This window comes from Cladophialophora bantiana, assembly GCF_000835475.1.
Source record: "Cladophialophora bantiana CBS 173.52 unplaced genomic scaffold supercont1.7, whole genome shotgun sequence".
Taxonomy (NCBI): domain Eukaryota; kingdom Fungi; phylum Ascomycota; class Eurotiomycetes; order Chaetothyriales; family Herpotrichiellaceae; genus Cladophialophora; species Cladophialophora bantiana.
Genome location: NW_015971581.1, coordinates 1,459,957 through 1,476,378, shown reverse-complemented (window position 1 = coordinate 1,476,378; position 16,422 = coordinate 1,459,957). Strand labels below are relative to the sequence as shown.

At 50.9% G+C, this 16,422-nt stretch overlaps 4 protein-coding genes across 4 annotated transcripts; 1 reads left to right on the top strand and 3 right to left on the bottom strand.

Moving 5' to 3' along the window:
• Positions 1-2,597: 2,597 nt before the first annotated feature.
• Positions 2,598-5,240, bottom strand: Z519_05527 (uncharacterized protein; the record flags this gene model as incomplete). The annotated part of the gene is made up of 1 exon (XM_016763267.1): positions 2,598-5,240. The coding sequence occupies one exon, from the start codon at positions 5,238-5,240 to the stop codon at positions 2,598-2,600; it is 2,643 nt and encodes an 880-aa protein (XP_016620880.1).
• A 922-nt stretch (positions 5,241-6,162) lies between these two features.
• On the bottom strand, positions 6,163-9,069 carry Z519_05526 (uncharacterized protein; the record flags this gene model as incomplete). Its single annotated transcript, XM_016763266.1, has 1 exon — positions 6,163-9,069. One exon carries the CDS (start codon positions 9,067-9,069, stop codon positions 6,163-6,165), a length of 2,907 nt encoding a protein of 968 aa, XP_016620879.1.
• A 1,455-nt stretch (positions 9,070-10,524) lies between these two features.
• Z519_05525 (uncharacterized protein) lies at positions 10,525-11,570 on the bottom strand (the record flags this gene model as incomplete). Its single annotated transcript, XM_016763265.1, has 3 exons — positions 10,525-11,124; positions 11,197-11,432; positions 11,519-11,570. The coding sequence occupies 3 exons, from the start codon at positions 11,568-11,570 to the stop codon at positions 10,525-10,527; spliced, it is 888 nt and encodes a 295-aa protein (XP_016620878.1).
• A 1,313-nt stretch (positions 11,571-12,883) lies between these two features.
• On the top strand, positions 12,884-14,945 carry Z519_05524 (uncharacterized protein; the record flags this gene model as incomplete). The annotated part of the gene is made up of 8 exons (XM_016763264.1): positions 12,884-13,304; positions 13,375-13,620; positions 13,691-13,945; positions 14,005-14,148; positions 14,209-14,350; positions 14,448-14,561; positions 14,639-14,738; positions 14,808-14,945. The coding sequence occupies 8 exons, from the start codon at positions 12,884-12,886 to the stop codon at positions 14,943-14,945; spliced, it is 1,560 nt and encodes a 519-aa protein (XP_016620877.1).
• Between the last annotated feature and the right edge of the window lie 1,477 nt (positions 14,946-16,422).

Sequence of the window (16,422 nt, the reverse complement as noted above, 5' to 3'; positions counted from 1 at the left end):
ATATACTCCTTCTTTAAGTGATGCAGTCTGCTCCTACACAGCGCCGAGGATCAATAGTCGAAGCATCCCTCAACAGTCTCCTAGACGATTTCTTCAATACGCGTAAACTAAACGGACATGGCGACCTAGTAAAGTTACAACAAGCGGTCGGTCAGATATTAAAAGCGCGAGCGCCCGGCAATGAATGGAATCTCCTGACCGCTTTGTGTGCAGCAATTTCGATTGGAAAATCGCAGTATTCTTTTCATCGTTTTGGATTGTGTGCCCGAAGAATTTATAGCAAGGGCTTATGAAGTCATTAACTCGTTGCAGGAAGTCTTCCCCACACTGAAAGGCTTCTTTACGACAGATTTCCCTTTTCGACCGCCTACGATGGCGAAGAAAAAAGCTCAATACATTGAATTTGACAAAGAAAGGAAAGGTCTGTCTTTATCAGCGTTCCTTGTTTCTGTTCGGACTAACATTCGCGTCAAGAGTGTATTGACACTCTTTGGTTCCACAACACTCGCTTCAGCAAAATATGGAAAGAATGCAATGGCTCTTGTGTGTGGCTGTGGACCCATGCACAATATCGGGATTGGGCGGCATCGCACAACTCTCGAATGCTGCTAGTTGAGGGAAACTAGGAAGCGGCAAGAGTACTCATACACCGTCCTTGCAGCTTCCTCACAATGTTGAACCGATGCTTCCCATAACGTCCCAACAGCGTGCCGAAATCCGACGAGCTGAGGAGCGCTGACTAGGTGGATCCCTTCGTCCGCCAGACCCTCCGCCTCGTTCGCGCTCGTCCAGCATGCTGATAAGTGCCCTAGGAACGGCGGGGTCTCACGGCTCTGGACCTGCGGCCACCGGTCGCGCAGGTCGCCAACTGTCAAAAATGAGGTCTGCTAGTCCTTGAGCAGCTGGCTACTCCGCCATGGATCCAGCCGCTCAGCGTAAACGCTGTTTCTGATATCGAACTAGGATAATCTTAGGTAAACTCCATGCTGACGGTCGTACGATACCTATTTTCGCTAGATTCATCCGCCGAAGCACGATACCGAGGATATACTCTATCTGCGACGAATTCTACTACGACGTCGAGATCGACAGCTAGGAGAAATTGACCAAGTCGCTGCTTAGAGTTTCCAGGACCGTGGACGCAGAGGGTGCTGGTGTTTCCCACCAAGGCAATGCTGAAATGTCAACATGAACCCACCGTCTGTGCCGGTTGCCGCCAGAAGCACATGGCCACGAAGTTGGAGCAGAAAGGACGCACCAAGTGTGACGAACGGTCGTGCGCAGAATGCGGCAGGGTGCTCGAACACAACGAAGTTCAAACTCTAGCATCAGAAGTGACGCCGGAGTTGTGAGTAAGAACATCCCCTCCCTGCCCCCTTCATGCATAGGGCACCATTTTATCGCGAATTTCCCTTAGCTGATGAAGGTCTTGACCGTTGTCTCTAGCTCGCACGGTACAAGTTCTTAAACCACATCCCTACCAAGCCAACCTTCCGCTGGTGTTTAGGGAAAGGCTGCACCAAGGGGGGATTGTGCGAAGAGAGAGCTAGCCGCGTCAAGTGCAGCGCCTACAGTTTCCGGATGTGCTTTCGCCACCAGCGACCAGAGCACGTCCGTTTCACGAGCGCCGAGTACGACAGCCACAAGAGACACAGCGATCTCGTCATCCAGGGGACGCAGGACGAGATCAGACGCGCCACCAGGGCCTGTCCGGCCTGCCAGGTCCGCATCCAACGAATGAAGGGTGCGCCCATATGCACTGTCCGTGAGATCCTTTTCAATCCTCCCCTTGTTTTTCCCCCCTTGGTGTTTTCTTATGAGACACTGACCCACGATTACTCTCCTGTAGGTATCGCATGCGACGTTCATCTCTGTTGGAATTGCCTGTATGCCTGGCCCCGCGGGACAAGGTACACCCCTAACCACAATTGTACGTCGCAAGAGGAGCCATAAGTAGAGATCTGTCTGTACGAAATTTACTGCCGCAACGAAACCCAAAAAAGGCAGTGATTCTAGAACTCGACGTTTCCCCCAGGCCTGTACAAAAGCCATGCCCACGTAATCAATCATCGCGCGGGTCCATCTAATTCTAGCGCTGCCCTTTTTCTTTCCTTTCCTTTTCTTGATTTCGCTGCACCAAGTTGGGCCAGCAACAAAGTCGCTATAGGCGAAGAGATAAATAGATAGAATGAAAACAACACTTGCTTCGCGCAAATGGTCCTGTCTGCCTGAGCGAGAGCCTCTGCCCCCATTCCTGCATCGATTGTCTCCTGTTCTCTCAATTCTTTATAACCTTCTGTCCGTCGCGACCCAGTTGTAGCCATTGCCGGCACTTAGATGAAGCAAACAACCCGAATCTCTTAATCATTGAACATCATGGAGAATTGTATGAAATGCCAAAAATAAAAAAAAAGATATAAATACCGCATCAAAATGGTCACGCCTAGTGTTTTATGTATTCCGAAAAAAACAAGCAGCGACACATTTTCCACTTTCCTTTCCTTACCTCCCTTCTGAGGATCTCTCTTGCCTCTTTCAAAATGTCCTTCATCCCATTCCTGAAGGGCCCTATTCTCCCTGCCGGAGTTCCGTTATGATCAACTGTTTTGGTGTCTCCCTCGTTCCTGCCTTTCTTGCCACTCCAGCTCGCGGCTCACTAACCCGACACACTCGTCCATAACATCACCGCCGACCCTCCACTTCCTCAAGACCACCCCTCTCGAGCGCATAATCTCTTCTGCCCTCGCCCATCGTCTGCGCCAAATCTCCAACTTCTTATCGTACACTGCAGTTGCGCCCGGGGGTGGTGGGATGGGACTTCCATCACTGGCAGTTGCGAGAGGGTCAGAGCCCGGATAGCCGGAGCCGGTTGCCCATCGGGCGGCGGCAGCGGGGTAAGAAGACATTCCCCTTCGTGCAGGTAGTGGTGGGTTTGAGCGGTTGTCGCCGGATAGGCCGCCTTGATCGGATGAAATGGTCGCGCTGCGGGAAGGCGAGGAGGCGCGGATTGCTGGCAGCGCGTTATATGCGGAAGCGATTTGCCGGCGGGCGACGGCCACATATCCATCATCGTTTCGTGAAGAGCTACTGGCGGATGTGGTTGTGCGGGAGATTGGAGGCGGGAGAGATGGTGCAATCGAGGTTGAGCTTGTTTGTCTGGATAGATCAGAGGGGATTTGCGGCTGGCTTTGATTCTGGCGCGGGGAGGAGAATGGCGCCCCGGAAAGAGGCTGTAGTGCCGGCTCGGTCATGGCGTGCCCAGCATTGGTGTCCGCTGTCCGTCCACTCCGACGCGGTTTAGGGGGCGGTGGCGGCGGCGGTTTCTTCTTCACGGCTTCTTGAGTCTCTGTATCCGATGACGCTGATGATCTCTCGTGGTTGGTGGGCGGTGTTGGTTGGGAGGTAGAGAAGTTTCGTAAACTCGAGGGTTTGTTTGGTTTATTGGGAGCATGCAGTTTGCCGTTTGCATCCAGCTGGCGCATGTCGATCAGGTGCGAAGGAGGCCTGAGGGAGCTTTGTTTCGCATCCGAGTCGTCTGTGAAATCAATAAGATCTCCATCTGCAAGCTTCGGTTCGACCATCGATCTTGGTCTCTCAGGCAAAGCAGGCCTCTTCTCAGGAGCATCATTGTCCATGTCTCCAGGGGACCGACTAAGTCGTCCTCCATCTCTTGCAATCATGGAATCCGGCGGTGAGTTCGATATCGCTTGATCAAAGAAACCCTTCTTCACCGGCGTTGTCACATCCCTGATGAACACCCCTAGCACTCGTCCTGGATGTTCAAGGACAACATCAGTGTACACTTCAAGATCCGCCTCCCCACTGTCCCCAACAAGGATGAATTTCCTCTCGGGGAAGTCACTCATGATTCGATCCAGCGAACCACGCTTCCGTTCTGCCGCAGGTTCGAATATCCCCTGCAACATTCCAGAGTACTGCTTGAGGTGGAACGAGCCCGGAGGCAAACCTGCAAGAGCGAAATAACTGCGCAGTAGTGGATACATCTGCCAGGGAGAATTGGAGACGTAATGGAGTTTGACATTCATGGAAGCCAATTTCGAGTACCACTCCTTAACGCCCTTGATGGTCAAGTCGCTGAGATCTCGAATGAAAGCGTTTTTGAAAATCTCTCGCGCACCACTGCTAATGCCGGAATGTTTGATCGTATCGTCAATATCGCTCACCAGACTAACACCCTTGCTCTCTGTAACGATGACATCTTCTACCGCAGACAGTTTATCCGAGGCCAGGACCCGGACCTGATCAGGGACGAAATCCAAAGCAGCTCGTAGATTGAAGTGACCTGATTCATCCGTCGTTACAGACTTTGAAGTCGACTTGGACTGGTTGAAGAAGAAGACCGTGATCGGTACATTTGCAGTTGGCATTGACATGAAGGGTTTTAGTCGAGCCAACAATAATTCGTTTGCCGCCGACAGCTCTTCCCTGCTCATGTTTGCGGGTTCGTTCCACGATTGACGCTTAATTACCGATTGTCCGCTGGGATTCTCGTCATCACAATCTGCGGATGCCGCCATTGATCGTGTTGGCGAGTTTGATCGACTTCCGGCGGGAGTGTCTCCTTTTGAGGGAGTTGAACTATAGCTCCCTCTGACCGCCGCGTCCGCTTCTCTCTGTCCGCGACGGGCAATATTCTCTGCTTCTCTCGCAGCGACTTCGTCCTCGTACCTGGATGAATTGTCGTCCGCTTGCATACGATTGGTAGGCGCTTGGCTTGACGGACGCGAAGTCGCGGGGCTGGAGCTCGGAGCGTAGATGCCGCTGAGTCTTCTGGCGACCGCAACAAGAAGCCGGTTCTTTCTATTCAGCGGCCCTTGTTGGGGAGAATATATCCATCCACGTACATCAACGTCGATGATGGCGTTCGCATCTTCATATTTCTCCCATTCTCGCTTCCAATAGTCTGCATCTCCGCTACTGTGTGGCGTTTCCACGGACTCGTGCGTCCCAGGCGGGTATCTAGTGGCGTCGTCTTGTCGGTTGTTCCGCCTTGTATGTTTCCTCGCGTAACTGGGGAACAGGAGCATTTCCTCATTCTCACTTCTCACGATCTCCACATCGGGCCAATCTCTCGACATCCCTCCATCCCCAACGCTCTCCTGCAGCTTTTGCTGTATCTGAGCCTGATATGTCTGTCTCAGCTCATTCGCTGCCCTTAAATACCCCTTCACCTTCTCTCTCCTGGCGCCTGGCACCCGATTCCCGCCATAACTCGTCATCTGATCGGCTGCCGAGGTTGATCTCGTTCCCCTCCAACTGTGTCGACCACCAGCATGGTGCGGTGTTCCATATATAGCTCTCAAGATACGGCTCTTCCCGATGTACCTTCGCAGGGATGAAACAAACCGGCTTTTTACAATCCCCCTTCGTAAGAATAGGACGAGGTCTCTGCTCGCTTCTCTCCTTTCTCGTTTCTTCTGCTGCCTGCGCACAATGGCCCGGTAGATGCTCGACTGTGCTTGGAGACGCAGTTGAGGGATGTATTCGTGACGGAAGCCGAGATATCTTTCGCGTGCGCGCCGATGAGTATTCGGGAAGAGGTAGCGTAGGAGGGAGAAGGCGTTACGGGACCTCGTCAAACCGCGGAGTGGAGGAGCCACGATGGTAGGGATGGCGGGTGGGGATTACGAGGTATTGTCGCCGGAGCTGAGTCTGGCGGCCTAAGCAGTCCTAGCAAGGAATAGGTGGCGACGGTATAGAAAAGCGCGTGATAAAGGCCGAGCGAGCAGAAAGGTCTAACGTTACACAAAAATGAACGGCAGAATTTGTGTCTTTGCTCAGTTGCTGCGGTTTGCCTATCGAATGCAGCCGCCCCGTGTCCCCGATCTGCCGGGTACGTCATGGGGCCAGCCTTGGTCAGCCTTGCGGCTGTGGATCCATCCATAAACTTGCGCTTGTTGCGCTTGACACGCCCGGAGCATGAGAGATTGCTCTATTATTCCCAACAAAATCTATTGCACTCTGTATGCATCAAAATGTATCACTCTATCCTTTACTCCCTCAAAATACTCCTGGCACTGCGCATCTCGGAGCTTAAACACGCAACAGCCCCAAGATGTGTCAAGCAGCTTGCACCATAATGGGGCAAGCTCAGCCTGCGTTGTCAGCATTGTGCGTTGGCGAAAGCCTTGCTTCTTCACCTCAGCCCCAGTCTTTTTCAAGTACTGCATTGATCCTCTCAACTACTCTCCGTCCCAATATCTCGGCAAACATGTCTCTCCGCTCATCAGGGTGCATCTCCACGAACCTCCTCAACCCCCAGTTCTGGTCAAATGTCGTGTCAGGTGGGTCTGCTCTTCTCAACCCTCCAAGGACAACCTGGGCCGCCATAGGGTTCAAGCCGGCCTTTTTTAGAAATTGCTCCCAGAGCGTCTCTTCGTTGCTGATTGTAACTGTATCTATCTTCGGATGCAGGGACTGACACGGGTAAGTCTCGGGAAACCCGTGTCGGCAAGCCAGATTCCAGATCCATTTGCTAAGAGCGGTCTCAACTGATCGACCGCCATGCTTCGAGAAGACCCAAATAGGATGCACACGAAGGCCATAGCGATAGCAGGCATTTGCACAGAACCCCACAAAAATGGTCATTGTGTCAATCTGTGACTGCAGCATGCTCCCCTCGGGACCTAGAGTCGTAACCAGAACGAAAAGTTGGGTGTAGTCATATCCGAGTCTCAGGATTCTGCTCTGAACCATAGCTTGGCCTGCTTCGATTCCTTGTCCAGGCAAGCCTTTCTGGTTCAATGCCTGCAAAGTTGTGAATATAAGAGCTGTCGTCGGATTCAAAATCATGTCCGGAGACGCTGAAAGGGGTGGGTCACGGTTAGATTGGCTCATCTCTCGATATATCATATTAAGTTGTGTTCCTCCATTTGTCTCTAGGAAGCTGATGAGCGAAGGGTATCTTGCGAGAATGCCTGTTTCGATCAAAATCGTTCTAGGCCATTTCAACTCCATGAGTGGGTAAACCTCGTAGTTGCCACCGGCAAATACAGTTTCGGTCGGTGTTGAGGGTACCTGGATGATGGATGGGTTCAACTCGGCCAGTGCTCCCGATGGTTTCAAGACCAAACTGCGCGCCGGGCTGATCTGACCGTCTTCTTCAGACTGTGTCGGCTGAATGGGATCGTCTGCAAGTTCGTTTACCGAAGGTAGTTGTAGTTGTGCAACTCTCTTGAACTTTCCTCCTCGTAGATCAAGAAATGTTGCCAATGCATTGGAAGTCGAGAAGACGTTCAAGGCCTGGCTATTCTTGTAACCTAGCGAATTCGGGATTCCGTTGGTCTCCAACATGCAAGACTTCTTGGTTGGTGACGTGCAGGGCGAGTCCAATCCATGCTTGGGTCTCTTGGCTGGGACGATAGGCTCGGCCAGCTCAGAGTCCTCCTCTATTTCACCATCACTCTCATAATTCGTATCGAGAATGCGAAGGCCAGGCCGTTTCCAGAGCATTTGCTCACTTTTGGTAATTGCTTGCGGTGGGTCCAGAAAGCTGTGAAGTTTGCCATCATCCTGAATACTGTCAACAAGGTCCAGCTTGATGAAACGAGACGGAAAGGGTGACCAGTTAAGTTTCATCTCGTTCTGCAAGTTTCCCGTCTGCGGGTTGATTAAGCACATCTCAACAAGTTTGCCCATCAGAAACTCGGCACCTTGACCGTTATGCGAAGACATGACAGAAAATTGTTTCAGTTGTGGCACTGACTGTTTCAGACATTCTTCTGGTATGCTGATTTTGTCGCGTCTCAACCAGGTATCTGTCTCCTTTGCCGCTTTGTCGGCTAACTTGATCAGGTCTTCATCAAGGTCATCCTGTTGTTTCGCCTCAAATCCAACATTTTCAGACTTAACGGTTGTGGAGGACAGTAGATCTTCAAGAGAACCTAGGTTACTGGTGTCGACTGTGCATTCTGTCGTTGTTAAGTTCGGTTGAATCTCGACGATGGGGCTACGTGGAGCAGTTCGGGTAAAGAGACAGGCTCGATCTGGTTGCCCAGGCTCTGCTGGAGGCGACAAGATGGCGGCTTGCTCGCTCGGTTGCTCGAATTGCGAAGAAGAAGGAACCATTGGCACATCAAGCCGCAGACTTTCAAGGCCCCTTCTCTCTCGGTGGTACTCAGCAACTGGTGCACATATTGTCTCTATTCTCAGATCCTCTTCGATCTCCAGCTTAGTCGCGTCCACAATCCCTTCGGCCATCGTCAGACTTCCGTTGCTGACCCCGTCGAACGGTATTTGGTCTTTGTCTTCCATCTCCATCTCCAGCTGAAGGAGAAGACTATCCAGGTCAACATCTTCATCAGATCGAAGAGAGAAGTCCAGATCAGGAGGTGACAGAACTCGTGGGCCTGGCGACTCTGACATCAACACGGGTGTCAAGGATCTCGCTCGTGGTTTCTTCGCTTCGTCAGTTAGGTCTGAAAGGCAGGAGATCGGGAAGCGAACCTTCAACATGGAGCCGAAGCTGTTGAGTATCGTGGCCTCCATTTCCTCGCTCACAGGGTCTTTCAAAGAAGCTGACAATTGTACCAGGGCCTCTTTCGTAGTATGGCATCTCTCATCTTCCAGCTCTTGTTCGACTCCTCTCCGAGCGTGACCAGATTGGATGTCGTTCCACTCATCTTGGAAATCCTGCCCTGATGCAGAACTGATCAAAGAACACGTCTCAAAGAATTGCTCTGTATCCACGTGGCTCAAAGCTTCACCCCTGAAACGGCGAACATCTGTCTGGTGGTCCCCTGATAGCAGAGTCTCCTCAATTTTCAGGTTGTGGACACGGTGCCGGTCTGGCAGAAAATGGCTCCAATTGATGGAAGGGCAGTGGTCCAGAACGCTCTCGGCCAGCAGAGAGGTAGCTTGCTGGCTGAGCTGCAACTTCGGTTCTGCGAGCTTGTCAGAAAATGTCGAGAAATCCGGATTGGACAGCTGATGGTCATCCTCAATGGCACGAAGTGGTAACTGTGAAATGTACTTTACCAGATCTTCGGAGGCGTGATCAATAGCAAGGCGGTGGAAGCGGGCATATTCGTGAACTGATGGTGCAGACATAATGGAACCATTTCGATGCAGTCAACCATGATGGAATTGAAAAGAGTAGGTGATGGAAGGATGAGCAGGACTTACTTCTCCATCTCAAATCGCCAAGCCCAGTGATAGAGAGTGCCAATGTACATATGTACCCATACAACTACATTGATTGCGGATTGAAAAGCTGTTCCCCATTCCAGGATTCATTCTTCGCGTGGAAGTTTATTTTTGTTGATAGATTCCTCTACGAGATATCTCAAGGGAGCTAGGTGACAGGTGCCTGCAATATCAAATCGGCTCACCAAATGCTCTAATACGAACTCGACGAATGAAACCTTTACTCATTGCATTCGCCAAAGGAGAACAGCTTAACGCCTAGGACCTGTGCATCTATCATCTTAACTTAATAATCTGAACATGGCGTCGTTGTGGTGCAAGAAGTGCAACGAAGATACAAAAATCACGATTCTTCAGGACAAACGATGAATACCAACCCTCGGGAGCCAAGCCAGCCCCTACAGGTGCATGTCAATCATTCTCTGAACAACTTTTCGGAGCATTTGTTCATGTTCCGTTACGGTTTATTAAGGACGCGGAGGCCATACTTGGTGGGTTCTTCAACGAACGTGTGACGCATCATCCGCCGTCCAGATGTTCCAAGAGCTTCGCAGCATCGACATTCCCTCACGGAAGTATTCCATCTCAGTCCAAGATCCCCAAACCCCAAGCTCATGGTTCTTGGAACTCCAATGATCTAGGAATGCTTGCAACCTCCGATAGCTCGATCTCCTTGTTCACAGCGACCAGCAAGACACGTGTTTGGAGGTTGGTCATCCCCCAGACTCGATGGCCGGCTTGATAGATCCGAATTTGGGGTTGTTCGAGGTGAAGTTAGACCCATTCCGCTTTCAGCTAACCATCTGCCATCTTACATAAAAAGTATATCTCGGCTCTCCGCTCTGCATGTCGGTACCGGACGAGAGGAGAGAGGAGCTCCTGCATATTCCTCGGTAGCGCGTCGCAAGCGACACATTCGATAACCCCCCAAGATCCCATAGACCTTCTTGTTAATGTCGATGTAGTTTCGCGATCTATGAGCTGTGCACAGTTGCTCTTGGAGTAAGAGAGCTTGGAGTATCTCGGGGTCTGCGAACTTTTGGGACACTAATCCCCAATTGAAAGAGAGAGAAAACACTTCTAAGGGGCAGAATTCTGGTACCGGAGTCTGCACGTGGTCACAAAGGTATGCAAGGTCACCCCTGACATCCGCAAGACCCATGATATGACACCTAAACTAGAGTATTTCCCACTGTGCCTTTGTTCCGAGAATGTGGTACGGGTTCTCTGCCATGTAATCATTTGCGAAAATGGGATGATGCTGAAGGCTACAACAGAATGTCCTTGGGAGAAGAGGAGAAAGTCTTTCCATTACCTCTCGTTTGCTTCGATCTTGTATTTGTATGAGGCTATTGGACGTTAGACACCGTTTTGCACCTTACCACCCTTCCTCTCCGCCTCTAATAGTGCTATAGTGTCCTCTGTGATAAGATCTATGTTGGACATGGTTGATCCTGGACCTTCGGGCATCGGGCTGTCGATGTACACCCTCCTGGTAAAATTCTTGAGCGTTTCCAACACCGTGCCGCCCTCGTAGTCGCCATTCTCAACCACTTCTAGCATGACCGCGGCTTGCTCCTCGGGAGTGATCCAGATGTCCTTTTCATGGGCTGCCTTGAGCTTTTCGGGATGATCTGACCACAGCGGCGTATACACCATTCCCGGGGCGACGGCGACCACTTTAATGCCAAATTCCTCGTGCAGAGGAGCCAAAGACCTCACGATGGCCGATACCCCGGCCTTTGCGGCGCTATAGATCGGTTGGTTGAATAGCATACGTTGCGCAGCTAAGGACGAGATGTTAAGGATAACTCCCACCGTGCCACCGGCCTTGCGGCCCTTGGATCGTGTGATCTGGTCTCGGATTGCTAACCGTGTACCTTTGATGAGGGCTCCGAGATTGATGTCCAGGGATTTGTAGCTTTCTGTCTCTGTGTCGTTCCAGAAGTTGGACCATGCCTGTGGTGGACGATTGAAGTCAACAAGCAATGCCTAGGCTTTTCGACAGCAAGGTTTGATGGCCAGACATACCGGTTCGAATACGCCAGCGCCGTTGCATACTATATCTAGAGATCCTAATTCCGCCTGTGCGCGTTTGAAGAGGGCTTCGAGTTCATTCCATTTCGACACGTCGGTCTTTTGGAATAAAAGCTTGGTTGACCGCGGCTCGTTCTCAAATTCTTTGAATGCAGAAGACTCTTGAATGTCGCCCACAATGACGTTGGCGCCTTTGCTGATGAGCAGTTTAACAAAAGCGAGGTTTATCCCTGTTCGTTACCACTTAAGATTAGCTTCAGCTCTTTGGGTTGTATTTTCAAACTAACAAAACAGCTTGGGTGAGTTTCGAGTTTACCTGAGGCGCCACCTGTGACGATGGCATTCTTGCCTGCAACTGGGAAAGCCATTTTTTCTCTGGTGTTCCTGATTCTGGCTCGTTCGGTTGCTTGATATGTCCAAAAAGTGCCAATCGAGACTCTACCAATGTCGAATATTGAATTGTTGCCATCATGAACCAGATATCACAGACAGCCAACTCTCTTGGAGAATATTGGAGAAGCAGGAAAAGCACTTCCTCCAGTTCATTCACGTGCTGGCTTTGGATTTGCCTGTTGCTGTAGTGGTGAAGATTTTCCATTACCAAGTAACTTTGTAGTTGTTCTTTCACCTCGGTTCTCCGCTCTCCGCTCCTTCGAAGCCAAGACTCTTTTGACCCAACACAACTGGCAGGTCCACGACAAGGCTGGGGTAACCAGGCTCGATCAGGATAGGCTGCCGTTATTAGAGCCAAGTGCGGAGTCAGAACCCTCAGTGTCAGGGTCAACCCCATGACGGCGAGAACAGCTCGCTAGACTGGCGCAAATTGAAGCCTCTTATAATTCCTGATCGACTATTATCTAACCAGACGACGCCGTGGAGGGCCTTGAGTCCTTGGCATCACGGTCTTCGGTCTTATAGGTCGCCGCCGTGGCCACGGAGGGGAAGTCTAGTTGGCGCTGCGCTTATGGAAAGAGCTCCCGTTCTACCACCGTCATTTGAAGTCATTCACATGGGTTCCTTTTGTCTCTTGGACTTACATTGTCGTTTGATTTGGAAGGCAGACCCACTTTCTCGCGGGTGTCAATAACGGCTCCCCAGATGGCAACACGTCGGTTTTGCTTGACCACATCTCTTCGGATCAGCCAGTACGGGAAGCACCTCCCTCGTTTTTGTGTCTTTAGCTAAACTTTAGTCTGCCCTCTGTCTGCCATGATTCTCCAAGGATGGCGCGTCCCCAATGAGGTCCCCATGGGGTCTTCTCGTCATGGTCAATACGAGACGGGGTCTAGATAGCTGCCCAAAGTCAATTTGGTTTGAAAGCGCCTGACTTTGGTTCACAGTCTCTCTTGGGAGAATTTGCCTTCCCCAAGCTTCCCCAAAAGGTCCTCCAATCTCGTGAGAACGAGTCGTTCTGGACCTCCTTGCTTTAGCAAGGTCAGAACTCGATTGGACGGCATGCATATTGTCCTTTCCCCTTTCCAGCATCAACTCTGGGGTACAGGAAGATCGCACCATTATTTTCAAAGAAATATTGGAAACGTGGCAAAGCACTAACTAGCCTCATGCAAGTTATATAGCTGTACCCCTGTGAAATCTGATTTATTCATCGAAAGGTCTTTCCAGATTCTCTTCCTGGATATCCCAAATTCTCTCTGGCTGAAAAATCCATGCGAGGACCAAAATGGCTTTATCTGCCTCAGCACTTCGTCTGCTCGTAAGTCGATCATGCAAGAAGCACCATTATTCTAGAAGCCATGTACTCACTTCTCAAAAGATCGTCATCTTCGTCGCGCTTGGGAGCACAACCTATGGCTATTGCGCCTCAATCATCAGCACGACCCTTGCGCAGCCCTCCTTCATCGCCTACTTTGCCCTTGATACTAGGTCCAATGCCACAGATCTGACCGGTTCAATCTTTGGCCTTTTCCAAACCGGCGGTTTCTTCGGCACATTGTCATGTCTGAAGTCTGCCGACTGGTTGGGTCGACGCAAAGCACTCTTCTACGCGAGTCTGGTAACCACCGTGGGTGGAGCTCTCCAAGCCGGTAGTGTGAATATTGGAATGTATATCTTTTCACGATTTCTCACCGGCGTTGGGATCGGTAGGTTGCACTATTTCTCGAAAGACAACCAGCTTCCGGCAGAGAGACTAATCATAGCCCTCTTTAACAGGCGCTCTCGTTACGCTGGTGCCGCTTTATCAGAGCGAAATTGCTCCACCCAAGATTCGAGGCTTCCTTGTCGCCATGCACGGCGTGATGCTGTGTGTTGGTTACTCAGCCGCCAGCTGGGTCGGCCTAGGGTTTTACTTTGTTAATGCCGGCGGAGCACAATGGAGACTCCCTCTTGCCATCCAGGCGGTTTGGCCTGCTGCGCTTGCTGCCGGGGTCTTGTTCCTGCCAGAAACCCCAAGATGGCGTATGTTGCGCTGACCTTTCTGCTCCTCTTCTCGCTGTTAGTGACATGCGTACTGATGAATCGGAAACAGTGCTTGATCACGATCGGTTTGAGGAGGCTTTCGAATCCTTCAAACGTGTCCGCGCAGAGACATCCGATGCCTTCTTGAGCGACGAAGCAGCCCTCAGAGCCGATTTTGCCATCCTGCGTGAGCAAATCATCTTTGAAAAACAACAACAATTGTCCTTCTGGGATCTTTTCCGCCTTCCTCATTATCGAAAGAGGCTTATTGTCGGTTTTATTACCATGGTCGCCCCTCAAGTCACGGGCACTCAGATCATCTACAGTATCTCTCACATGCTTCCCGTATTTCTATCACTGGACTATTCTAACCTGGTTGATTAGACTACGGTTCGCAGTTGTACAAAAGTCTAGGGTTCAATACCCTTGAACAGCTCCTTCTGAGTTGTGGTTGGATCACTTTCTCGCCCTTTGGCAATTGGTTTAATGGCCTGGTTGTGGACAAAGTGGGGCGAGTGAGGATGCTGCGTGCGCAAACCTGATCCGTATGCACTACATTTTGAGGGGTGTATACTGACTGTCTGATAGTGATCGGAATCAGTGGCTGCGTCCTGTGTCTCGTAGGCGAGGTCATCACGCTCGCTCAGCTCGAGAAGGGGGAAAATCGGGCAGCCACGAATGCCGCCGTTTTCTTCCTTTTCTTGTTCGTGGGCTTCTATGCAAGCTTCATGTAAGACTTCACCGGCAGCCTCCATCAGTGTTGCAGGAACCAGCGAAGTTCCTGCCTTCTCCCAATCTATATTCCTAACGCTGACAACGAAACACAGTGATGCCACCACATACATCTACGCTTCTGAAATTTGGCCGACTCCGGTCAGGGCGAAAGGCCTGGCATTGTCCATCTCAGGTTTGTTTCTCTCATCGCTGGCAATTCTTCAAGGGTAAGTTGCCATGACTCCTCTCTCTTGGTGAATACCATCCAGTCTCAACATGGGCTAACTATGTATACGTCAATCAGCGCTCCGGCCGGCTTCGCCAACATTGGATGGCGATACTACTTGGTCTTCATCTCAGTTACCTCGGTGATGGTTGTTTTCATGTACTTCTACTTCCCAGAGGTAAGCTCTATTTTGTTCCTCTTGCCTTGCGCGAAAAGCCAGTGCAAAAATGGTTGATTTTTTACGCAGACCAAAAAATTGAGCTTGGAGGAGATTGGAGAAATATTTGGTGATGAAGTTGCACATGTCGACGCGAGTACAGCAACGGCTATGGGCGAAAAAGGGGTCACCGAACTGCACATCGAAACCACCGACGCAAAACAGTAGGCTACAGTTCTCTGGTAACTCATCCGGCGACCTCCATTAACAGAGAGGATGAGAAAGGCAGAATTACACGGACACAGTCCCCGAGCAAATGGAACGAGGTTGGAACTGATCAGAGTAATGAACTGTTACAAATAGCAAATAATACCTGTTTCTGATTCTATCTCGCTCGATCCGCATATTTCGCAATCTTGTCTCCCATCAGGAATATCCACGGCGCTTCCTAACACTAGTATCACTGTAATCAATAACATTCCCACCATGCCTGTGAGCGAACAAAAAGGGAACTCTATCTTTAATGTTTGCACAGGTGAATAGATCCCCAGATGACAATCCCGACAGCTAAACTGGGGCCACGAGCTCTCAACACACTAAGGAAGCGCGTGAAGGTCTATGCACCCCTGGTACTGGAACAACAAGTGACCTAATACGCTCCTACCGTAAAATCGACGTGATCTTGGTGCCCGCTGCCTCTGCCTTCTTGCTGTCGACCCTCTACACTTCACCCGGGTGGCGATGGGCTCGCCGCCTTCGCGCAAAGTACATAAGCGAATTCCCCAGGTCGACACCAATGGTCACTTCGAGTACTCACAGAAGCGAGCGAGGTCTCAGACCCGCCACGACGGATCGTGATCGAACCGCATCATACTCATTGCCTGCAGGCCAGCAGCACCACATGGAGTACACATCCAATGGGGAGTCGAACCGTTTTGTTCTTGGGGTATGTAGTTAGCTTGTCCGTCAGGGAAAACATTTGGTTATGGCGGTGGTCCAGGAAGGAGGATCTGGTCTTGGGGAAGCCGCACAAGGCCGCGCGCAAACAGCGTCCGCAAATGCGTTTGCCTCATTGTCAATTCTGGTCTGATTTTCCAGGTGGCGGCTGTGGACCTTGTTGTTGCCACTCCAGTGGTCAGAGGGAGTTCAACGGTCTGGACCCGGCTCTCATAACAGAGGCATCTTGCGTGATTCATCCTTTGGCCCGACTGTTTTCAGTTGTTTCAAGCCAGTGCCGTACATATCATAGTGGTGGCGAAACATAACATTCCGGCGTACAGATCTACCGGCTTCTCTGTTCTCCAGATAGAAACCCACTCACAACTTGCGAAACCCCTGAAAGAGTTCGGACGAAAGGATTGCTCTCAAATTGTGGTTGGATAGATACACGTGGAGCTCCCGCTAGTCACTTCGCTACTTCTTCAGAGGCACGAACTCTGACTTCAATCATGTAGAACCAGCTGAGGTCGATGTCGGTAGCATTTTCGTCCAGTTTGTCAACGTATTCCGCGACGCGCTCGACCACGGAAAGGGGTTCTTGTTGCCATCAGTGTCCAGCTTCTGGGATCCAGACTGTCTGAAGCAGCTGTGTGCGCTGATACCACCCTAGGAACCTCTAATACGGAGTCCAGGCTAATGCCAGCTTCTCCGTCCGTAGCCGACACCCTCCGCGGAATCCTTACCCTCTGCTTGAAATAGTCAAACC